Genomic DNA, 11105 nt, shown 5'->3' on the forward strand with positions numbered 1-11105 from the left:
GAAATGTTAGGGTTGAAATAATATGTTTTTTAAAAACTGTTTGGATAATATTTTATTGACAGGTTTAGCCACAGACTATTAACATATTTGTATTTTACATCCAGTCTGGCAGCTTTCTCTCATCTCTCTCCTCATTTCCTGTCATTCCTCAAATATCTCTATCTGTTAATGCATAAAATACCAAAATCTATTTCACTTTGAAAAGGTTTCTTGGGTTAAAATTGTATGGGGGTGACAGTGGCACCGGAGGTAGAGCGGTCATTCACCAATCTGTTTGATCCCTGGCTCCTCTGGTCACAGCAGTGCGGAATCCTTGAGCAAGAAACCGAACCCACTGAACCCAAGTGTTCGTCAGCTGGATAGCAGCTCCCCGATCGGTGTGAGTGTGTGTGTAGTAATTGTGAGTCCGAATTGGTGAAGGAGACGCAGTGTAAACTGCTTTGAGTACCAGGAGTATCATATTGTCCTGCAAGGACTAAAACAAGACAGAGAGCCATGCCTTTAGTGGGGTGCTCCCCAGCAAGATTTGCAGTAAGATTAAGCTAAGGAGTTTTCTCGGCCATTCCAAAAATTTTTATTTCTTCTAAAGAAACTCTCCACCAACCTGAGGTGCAATATCCCCAATTTTCATTGCTCTGTGTACTTGGAAACTAAACAGAAGTCAACAATCTCCCAAATAAATACAAACATCCTCTACTCATTTGTCTAACGATTGCAAAGAACAGTTTGAGCTGGAGCGTGGATCCGGCAGCATTTTCTCTTCAAACCAAACCCAAACCCGAGGTTGTGGTGGTTGAACTTGAGTTGAGCCCAACCCAGCTGAATTTTTGCTTCAAGCATTTCAGAAGCAACATAGGCACTATAGGTTCATCATTTCAGTGTTCAGAATAAAGAAACCTGAACATGAATTCTGAATTTCTGTCTGAACCTATAATAATACTTTCCCTGGACTAAAAATGGTAATTTTTGACTCTGCTTACTTGTGTTGGAGTAGACTACTGTGGACCTTTGGAGGCAAAGCGCAGGAAGAGTCGAGTAAAAAGGTACAGAATAACTTTTAGGTCCCATACAAGCAATCGGACCGAGCCTCCTTCATAATGCATTCAGGCGCTACAGGACCTGGGCACCTAGCAATTGAGTCAGAACTCAAAACAAAGAGCAACTGCCTGAATGATGAATGAGGAGTAGCTGCACTGTGCCAGTGGTGACTGACCTCAAATCTTATCGACAGACAGACTTAGTAGTGATGATAAAGGTCACTCTAATCTAAAGTGTTTCCTTAGTGACTTATGAATCAAGACATGAAATTTATGAATACATTTTTAATTATGTATTAAGATTGTTGTTTCATGTCTCCTGAAAAATTTAATAATGTACTTTTAATTACAGTATTTATCTAATTTGTTTGTACTTATTATTAGGGGCTTCTGTGTAAATGCCATGAATTAATCAGATTGATGTTAATGTATTTCTTATTATTTAATAGTTGTTGTTGTAATTGTGATCACACGAAAAAGACGGATTACAGTGGTGGACTGTAGGAGCAGCCTTTCTGGCTGATGTGTTTTCAATAGTTAGTTATTTTTGTTACATTTTTTTTAACACAGACAAAACAGTAAATCCAGGCTGCAGGCTGACAACTAACCAAACCTGAGTAGAGAAGATTCGATGTTGGTTGAAGTGTCTGTTTAGGGATTGTGGACAATATGATGAAAATGAATGAAATTACTATTTATTTCTGTATTGCTGGTGATGCATCAATGCATCACCATAATGCCCAGAGCAGATACAACACTCTGAATGTGATTGTGCTGCATTACTCTCCCATTGTTACAGGCTCCTCAATATACGTCAAGATCTTATCAAAGCAGGATTTCATTGGTATTCAAACATTTTTACACTGTGGTATAAATTTTAATTACGTTTCTTCTACCACTGACCACTATATCACTTGATAATATCCTTGACACAAAACTTTATGTCTTAAGAACTTGCATGTATAAAATTTTAACTAATACAGTCAATTAAATCAAATGAAAAGTCTGATGACTGACAAGACAATTCACTGTAATAACTACAGTCAATATTTTGTATTCTGGCAAAAGTGCTCTTTAAACTGGCTCTGGCGACTAACTTTAGTTAGGGTTTCACCTCTATCATGGACCATATTGATATTAGATTATTATCAAATACTGGAATCTGCAAATTTCTGTATCACCGTTGAAATTGTGGTAAACACTTTGCAGAAGGTAAAGTAGGAAGTCTGATTGTTGACTAACTGCTGCCAACTCTGTTAACGAGTGACATCCCCTAATATCAGTTACAGACAGAAGCCAGAGTTGCCAAAGGTCTCCAGGGTGCATGTGATGCCAGTCAACAAATCAAGTTCTGCGCAATCTTTACTGCCAAAAGAATATAAAAAAACAAACAAACATCAAAATGACATTCCAGTCCACTTTTAGACCAGGTCCACTAGTCTGAACTTGCCCTCCTGTTTGACTGGCAGGACACTGATGAAAGTCTTGTACAGCACAACTCCTTTTGGCAGTTTTGTGATGACCTGTGTGGCCTCCAGGCTGCGTGGGGGTGGGATGTAGACTTCCTTGGTGAACCTCACATAACCGTCCTCCAAGGCATAGAGTGTTTTGTTGGTTCCCATCCCAACCTGCAGAACAGGGGGCACAAGATATGTAACATTTATGTCTGTAACAATATCAACATTTTGAGGTAGATAATGTATCAATACTTACATGTGCTCCAGGGTGATACCTTATCAGCCTTTGAGTTGCAAGTATGTTACCTGCATGGACAAAGTTTCCTTGACAACAGACATGAAAAGAAATGTTAGTGGTCTCCTACATTCCTATCACTGCTACATTGCTGTTTAGACGACATCTAGGGAATATTATGTTATGTTCATACCTATAGAAATTTGTAGTACAATTGACACCTTGAATGAATTATCTATAGGTCTACATATTACCACTTTCCATTGATTTCCAATTCATATAATCCTTTTTTTTTAAAATAAACTGACACAGACTTGCCTGATAGAGTCAGCCCATCAAAGTTCATATCTTTGCACATGAGCTAGACCCAGTACAACCAAGTCCACATAATGTTGTTGTAGAATTACTAGATTAATAGACCAATATTGAAATAATTCTTTAAAGATGACTGTTGTTTACATTAAACCAGTACCAGGATTTTTTTCTATATCTACTTTTTTAAGGGCAAGTCACAAGTTTTAATGACAGCTACAAAAAGTCTTGGCAAAGCAATCCATGTTCTGCTGGTAGGTAAGATTCATGTCTCACTATTCTAAACCATGGGTCTCTCATTCTTAAAAGCAACTTTTAACATGTAGGGAAAACATTTTCAATATGAGCTTATACTGTTGATTAACTCCTCATGTAACATCATGTCTGGATCTAAGACAGTCAAATTTATGGAGATATGCTGGCACCAATGCCACAAAGCCACATCTACAGTAGATTAAAGCAAGGAAATTATAAATAAGTACAAGTTTGTCATTTTGAAACAAAGCTCAAAGAAAACATATGTAATTACCATCTTGTTTTTTGAAGCCATATCTCTGTCCAGGACTCTTTCCTCCAACGTTCTTACTACTCCCACCAGCCTTTTTCGACGCAAACCTCACAGAGTCTATGAGAGGGGACTCACCAGGCACCAGCAGACCTCAATGCAGCAGCACACACACTTTCCAGTCATTCACAGGTATTCTGACACCACATCAACCTCCAGACAAATATCTGACCGTTTAAGATTTTATTCAATGTCAATGTATAGGATAACTCACTCACAATATCTTTTATATATTATACAAACTGTAACTGTGCCATTGATTTTTTTTAACCCAGCAAAATAAACTGCATCGGATGTTATTTGTGTATCAGTTCAAAACAAAAGAGAAATGTTAGTAATATCCTTAACACTATAGGTTGTTTTGGCACGTGTGCTTATTGCTCATACAGCAGTTATCTTCTAGAACGTATAAAGCTGCTTTACGCAAACGTACGGTTTTATTAAATATATAATTTGTGAAGCACAAAATGGTTTTATTTCGAATTAAGAGCCTTATGATTGTGCTTTGCACATTGAAAACACCGCCAGCTAAGTTAGCTGGTAAACTGACTAAACTAAAACTTAATTTTTTTCCCAAAAGAAAAACGTACCTGCTGGGATTAAATAAACGAACCTCATCCCAACGAGATGAGCAAATTGTATCTAATTGGAGAATGTATTAAGTATGGATACAAATGCTTCATTACCTGCTCTAGACTTGAGCATCAAGGACACCAGAGACGCCATGTTGGACAGCGTCGTCTACGTCTGAGTGTTTGCGTCACATCCGAATACGTTTGTTGGATTCACAATCCTCAGGAAAAAATAAATACTATTGAAAACACACTGAAAATAATCTTAACCAAAAATCACAACCTGTTGTTGAATGCAATTATCACAGTTACATAGGCGATTTTCTTATCATGATGCATGCATAAATACATTGAATGGTGGTTAGAATTACAATTTTTTCTTTTTATAAAATGCAAATCTGCTTCTTACGCACTGCAGACACGTAAATATGAGACACATCAACCGTCCCAGAACTATGAATGCAACACGAGTCAGTAACCCGGGGAAGTCAAATGCGCTCATTTAACAGAACGTAGCAGCAAAAACCGTTCGTGAGCTTTGCCCGTATGAATAAATAACATTAATTGACAGCTGTAACTGGGTGCAGTACAAGTGGCTAACATTTAAGGTAAAGTACTTTTTTTTATATAAAGGACTAAATGTTTTTAAGTGAGAAAGCAAACCACACAGTGAAGCCAGTTCAGCTAACCGTGTCCACCGTTAAAGCTTTGTTTCCCCTTTGTATGGTCTGTGTCTCCTGTAACAATAAAGGCTCTGACGGCCTCAATGAGAATTTCACTCCAAAAGTTTGAGTTTACTTCAGTATGACGGTCAATAACGTTATTGTAAGGTATTCATGTGACTGAGTCTCCTTCGTTTTCTAGTGTGAGTGGCGATAGCATTAGCATGAAAACACTTAAATAAGAGACTTAAATAAGTCATAAGTCCTGCCTGGTGGGTTATCTCCACGCCTAATTTACTATAATACCAATCTTTATTATTGCTTCAGGCCGAGAGTTGTCAAATAATATGTCCACATGCTAACATACTGAGAAATCTTTAACTGGCAAACTTTTACTTATTTGTCTAGGAATATTGGTGATTCTGTTATGATGCTGTCTCATACAGTGACTTTTGGTTGGAGATGAAAGAACATGGGCAGCTACAGCGATGCCACCAGTGATCTAGAAGAGGAGTTGCCTGTATTTGACTTCCTCCAGCCTCGTCCACAACTTAGCCAGGTCGCAAAAAGCTACACAGTCAAAAATCACTTGGTTAACCTGGATGACTCCGAAGCAGAGGATGCAGCCGTCTCCTCTCCAGTGAAGGGTAAAATAGGGGCATGTGCAGGAGCGGCTGATGTGATGATGGTCAGTAGCAGTTCTGATGATGATGATGCAACATATGTCCCTCTGGCACAGAGACTTAAACAGAGACAGAACAATGTGATTAGTGTCACCTCCACTGTCACAAATGGCAAAGATGCTCAGCAGTATTCCTCATCCAATCTGGCCAGCTCACAACTCTCTTGCCAGAATATGTTTCCAGAGTCAGGGCCCCCACTCAGCTTCCATCAGGTGAGACCAATCAACGGCAGGGCCTCAGATGGTCCAGAGGACGAGGTCGCAGGGTTTCCCCCCCAACAACGGCTGCCTCAGAAACCTCTTTCCAGTACAGGAAGGACTGACATGTCTCTTGCAAATAGAAAGCCAGCCAAGCGGACAGCAGAGGAGATCCAAGCCTCCAGGGAGGAGGCTCTGAAAAGAAAGGAGACCAGGGAGAGACAGCAGAGGGACAAGGAGGCGCTCAGGCAGGAACAAGAGAGACAGAAAGCAGAGAGGAAAGCTTTGGCAGAGGCTTCCAAGGCCCTGAGACCAGACGAGTGTATAAAGCACATGGTGGTGGCTGTGGACCCTGGTGAGGAGACAACCTAAAAGTACTTAGCACTCTACAGGAGTTGTTAACAAGATCATTGGGACTCATTTGTGGGTCTCTGTAGATTTAACTACTTTAGACAACATTTTGTGCTTTAATTGTACTAATAAAGATGTTAAATAGGTGAATTGTGTACAGTATATTTTGGTTAACTGTTTGCGTTTGCAGCTCTCTTACAGCTGGAAGGAGGTGGAACGCTGCTGGCATCACTGCAGGCTCTGGGTTGTAGTTGTGCCATAGAGAAACAACCCATCCCACGCAGTGTCAGCTGGATGAGGAGAGTTGTCTGTGTACAGGTGATAACACATACACACACACAATTTCCTTATTGCCTGCTTTATTTATAAGGTGAAGCATATAAATATGCTTGTCAGATTTGATACCACAATATGATGTAATACGTTGCTGTAATTGCCTTTAAGCATAAGGCACAATGGTTTTGAACAAGAAGTTTTGTATATTAACTCAATAATACTACATTTATAATGAAGAATGGAGGGATAATGTCCTTGTTTTCCTTTTGTATCGCAGCCAGAGGACAGAGTGTGTGTACCAGAGGCCTATGTCGTGATGCAGATGACAGTAGATGACTTCATCACTCTGATTCACAGCTACATCCAGGTTGGTAGGGGGAATAGTGCTGCCCCTTCTTGTCACACAGTTCTAACAACATCTCCAGAATGAGTGTCCACTCTTTGAAAATGAGACAAAGGTCGTTTTGTTTGGTTCAGACCTTCTGACTTTTCCGTTTGGTCTAAATCAAAGCAGAAGGCGTGAAAGTTGCTTCAGACCATGGTCCAAATCAGAAACCCATAATTCTGTGCAACCAAAAAAAGGTCTGGATCAAGTTAAACCATGGTTCAGTTATTGACTAGTGTAAAAACACTTTATTGAAGGCTCAATATTTTGGAATAATTAAAAACGAACTTGAGGCAGATCAACACTTCTAAAACAATAGAAGAAGAAACTAACAAACATTTCATTGCAGCTTGGTCCAAGATTTCGATTTGTTTTCTTTCGGCTTATCCCGCGAGTTCAGGGTCGCCACAGCAGATCATTGGTATAGGATGAAAATACAACAGAGGCAACTGTTAAGCAGCTGACATTCTATATCAAGCAGGAATGTGGAAAAAAATGTTTTAGTTCTAGACTGTTGTTTAAAGAAGAGTGCAACAGCAGCAGTATGACAGCAGATTTACGTCCAACCAGTTAGTAAACTACCTATCCTGTTAGATGTCTCGGGGGGGGTGGAGCTTATTCCAGCTATCAGTGGATTTCCAGTTTGTCACATGGTCACACATGGAGATAGACAACCATTTACTGGTTTATTTATTTGGGGCGACTGTGGCACAGGAAGGTAGAGCGGTTGTCCACCAATCTCACAGTTGTTGGTTCAATCCCCGGCTCCTCTGGTCACATGTGTAAGTGTCCTTGAGCAAGACACTGAACCCCAACTTAGTTGCTCCCAGTGAGTGTTGGTCAGCTGCATAGCAGCTCCCTTATTGCTGTGTGTGTGATTGTGAGTGTGAATGGTGAATAAGAAGCAGTGTAAAGTGCTTTGAGTGCCAATAGGTAGAAAAGCTCTATATAAGTGCAGAACATTTACCATTTACCATTTACTCACCTATGGGCAATTTAGAGTCACAGGTTTATATATTAATACCCATTATCTCCCTCTGCATTCACTGTATCGGATGTAGGAAGAGAGGAACGGCAAGTCAGACTCTGGTCCCACTTTGACATCCTGGGTGCAAGAGCAGCGGTCACGTAATCCAGGCAAAGTGCTCAGTCTGGTTGTCACTGACCTGGAAAAATACTTCAGGTAAACACAGATAAAATTTTGGAATTGTCTGACAGTTTTTTATTCAGCAAGTCTAAATCTCCATATTCTCCTGGGGAGGGAAAAATGTGAAATGCTACCTGAGGACAGACTGCTTAATTGGGTGGAGAAAGCAGAGGAGATAAGTGGCTCACACTGTGATTGTGTACAACAGTGTGAAGTATAGCACTTGATGAAATGAGAGAAAACAACACGGAATGGCACTCAGAGACCGTGTAAGCTAACCCAAACATATCTTCTGTTGCTGGACGCAAAGTCACCCATCAATGTCACCAGAGTCTGGTAGGAGAGGAAATAGTGTGAAAATATGTGTGAAGATTGGAAATGGAGCAAAGAGAGCAGCCCAGCCTCACTTTGAGAACAGAGAATGTCCTGAGACAGGCTAAGACTATAAACTTTGGTTGTCAGATCCCAGAAGTCACAAAGCCAGAAGAAGTTTCGAGAGGCTGTCATGAGGGAGGAGAAGGAGGGAGGGAAAGCAAAGAAGAGAAAGAAGAACGGAGGAGCACAGCTGCTTCCTGAGGTGTCACGAGTTGAAGTAGAAGAGGTTTGTCATTCAGTAATTACTTAATGTGAATCTAAATTCCTCCTTTACACTCAAGGGCTACATTCATTTAGCCATTAGAAATGCTGTAATTGGGGTATATCAATGGAATTAAGACCAAGTTAATGGTCAATTAATGCACTTGAATATATAATAGTATTTTAATAGGTTATCTGCATGATGTTCGGCCTTTTAATTTTAAATTAAATTAATACCTCAAACAGTATAATTTAATTCATGACTTTAGTTTCATAATAGGGCAGAACTCGGGGATGTTTTTCAGGTTTGTAAATCATTAATCTCAAAATTGTATTAATTTACCCATTAATAAAATCATAATTAGGGGTCTTAATAAGTTTGAAATGAATAATAAGTATATTATTAATTAGAATGTAATGATTTTATTTTTGCACAACCCAATAACTTTGTAAAGGGGTAATAATCAGAATAAAGCCATCAATTATTTTATACCTGTAAAGGCCAATTGCCCCACAAGAAGCACATGTAAAAACCATGATGATAATCACTACCTTTACCAATAAGTGACTCAAATAATTTTGTCATGTTTTAATAATTTGTTTTAAAGTACAAGACCTTCAATATTCAGTTTTTCAAATATAATGAAAAGTCAGGTATAGTTTTTGCTATTTGTTGCATTTTAAGTAGTATTTGCCATTGTTCAGATAATCTTAAAAAAATGTTTTAATCATTTTCACACGACTGAAGTGGTGCCTCAAATGTTGTTTGCCCATTTTAAGAAAAAAAATTTCCATTTAGTTTTAATACATCAAAAAAAAAGTTTCCTAACTTCCATTATATATCTGAATAGTCATTAGGAATCCTGAATAAGTTATGAATGACTCATTTATCACTTATCTACTTAATTATTTTATTAAGGGACTTTATATATCAGTGGCTTTTCAAATTAAAGTAAAAATCAAATTATATATGAACCAATAGTTTGATTTGAATTGAGGATTTGTTGTGTCTTTAGGGCTAAATGAAAGATTTTTGATTTTTAAATTATAGTATCCATATATTCCTCTCAATATACCATCAGGCATTGGTACATCTCCAGCTTCACACTGGTGTCTCAGTCCGCTTGTTGTCAACCTGGAAAGACTTTTCAGATCACATCACCATGACAACCAAAGCGGTTGCAGAGGCCCCTTTCAAGTAAGCAAGCGTATGTCTTCCTCTTCATAACACCCTTTTTCTCAGATCAAATAAGAATGTCTCATGTTCCTGTGTTTGCAGGAGAGAGAGAGACAAGACAGGCTTCTCCTTCTACCTTGAGAGTGAGTGGGCGGGAGGGCAGAGATCGGATAAAGCTGGTAAGGGCCTGCTGCAGGTGTGGAAGAGACAGATTCAACAGTTGAACAGAGTCAGTCCTGACATGGCCTCAGCCATCCTGGCAGCTTATCCCTCACCACAGCTGCTCAAGAAGGTACAATCTCTGCTGATACGTTAATGATACCTGAAATGTGTCATCTTTATACAAGTTAGCTTTTTATCAAGCTGCACTGCTGCCAATATGACAAACATATTTCTTATCAAACCAAGCCAATTTGAATAAGTTGGCTTTCACATTATTACAAGATTGTTGTGCATTGTTATAGGACCCTTTGGGGTATCAGTAAAGAGAAATTTACAAGAGAAATGATTCACAAAGAGGTTCAAAGCTAAAGAAAATACATATTTTTTCTGAAAAATTGTATTGTTTTTACAGAGATGCATCTAGAGACATATTTCAATGTAGGTTTTTGACCCATGTCTCCACAGGCTTACACTTTGTGTAAAACAGACAAGGAGAGGACCTCTTTGCTTTCTGACCTTCTCATCCGCAGAGGAGAAGGTGTGACCTCCACGACTCGACGTGTCGGTCCAGAGCTTTCCAAACGCCTCTTTATCATGATGAACTCCTGTGATCCTGAGCAGACTCTCGACTCTATAGTCTGACCTATTTAAATATGATTGTTTTTAATCTTGTTCTAACACATTGTGAAGACCAAACAGTGCATTTGATACAATGTAGATGTCCGTCTTTTATTTTATGTATGTATTGAATGTTTAATCAAATTAAATTTTTTAAATAATGTTAAACACTGACTATTAATTTGTGAATGACATCAGGTACAGTTATTAAATAGAAACTACTACATTTTTCTTGTTTGCATAATTTTGGAAACCAAAAGATAACCTTTATAACGTTTTGGAAGGTTGCCCTGAAAGTTCAAAGTACTGCAATCTGAGAAAACATTCGCAAATAAACAAAACACAAGTTAAAAATACAAAATCCATTTCACCAATTTGACAACAAACGTGCTGCAAAAAGCCACAACACAACTAAATTGAGAAGATTGCTGCAAAAAGAGAAAAGTGCTGCCTTTCTCAATTTGGTTGTGTTGTCAAATTGGTTAAGTGTGTTTTGTATTTTTGCTTGTGTTTTCTCAAGTTGCAGTGCTTTGAGCTTTCAGGGCCATCGTAGTTCTGACATATCTGGCTTATTAAGATAAGATTACCACATGTTGGTCTTTATCTTACTCCATGAGATTGTTTTGTTTTTTTTTATTTATGACCAGCCCAAGAGTTGTCTTAGCTTGCGACATAATTGGTACTTGTCTTAGC

At 38.7% G+C, this 11105-nt stretch overlaps 2 protein-coding genes across 4 annotated transcripts; one reads left to right on the plus strand and one right to left on the minus strand.

Moving 5' to 3' along the window:
• Window positions 1-1460: 1460 nt before the first annotated feature.
• Window positions 1461-4377, minus strand: mrpl27 (mitochondrial ribosomal protein L27). Its single transcript, XM_067488636.1, has 4 exons — window positions 4293-4377; window positions 3571-3699; window positions 2751-2818; window positions 1461-2665 (listed from the first exon to the last, which is right to left on the minus strand). Exons 1-4 carry the CDS (start codon window positions 4330-4332, stop codon window positions 2459-2461), a joined length of 444 nt encoding a protein of 147 aa, XP_067344737.1. The 5' UTR covers window positions 4333-4377; the 3' UTR covers window positions 1461-2458.
• Window positions 4378-4649: 272 nt separating this feature from the next.
• eme1 (essential meiotic structure-specific endonuclease 1) lies at window positions 4650-10546 on the plus strand. 3 transcript variants are annotated; one of them, XM_067489167.1, is made up of 9 exons: window positions 4650-4786; window positions 5249-6075; window positions 6262-6389; window positions 6625-6714; window positions 7794-7915; window positions 8342-8480; window positions 9538-9653; window positions 9735-9924; window positions 10260-10545. In XM_067489167.1, the coding sequence occupies exons 2-9, from the start codon at window positions 5313-5315 to the stop codon at window positions 10434-10436; spliced, it is 1725 nt and encodes a 574-aa protein (XP_067345268.1). In that variant the 5' UTR covers window positions 4650-4786; window positions 5249-5312; the 3' UTR covers window positions 10437-10545. The 3 variants fall into 3 exon arrangements, with proteins under 3 accessions (XP_067345268.1, XP_067345267.1, XP_067345270.1); XM_067489166.1 differs by having other exon boundaries at window positions 5287-6075; XM_067489169.1 differs by lacking the exons at window positions 8342-8480; window positions 9538-9653 and having other exon boundaries at window positions 5287-6075; window positions 10260-10546.
• Window positions 10547-11105: the final 559 nt, after the last annotated feature.

Source organism: Channa argus, chromosome 20, assembly GCF_033026475.1.
Source record: "Channa argus isolate prfri chromosome 20, Channa argus male v1.0, whole genome shotgun sequence".
Lineage (NCBI taxonomy): Eukaryota > Metazoa > Chordata > Actinopteri > Anabantiformes > Channidae > Channa > Channa argus.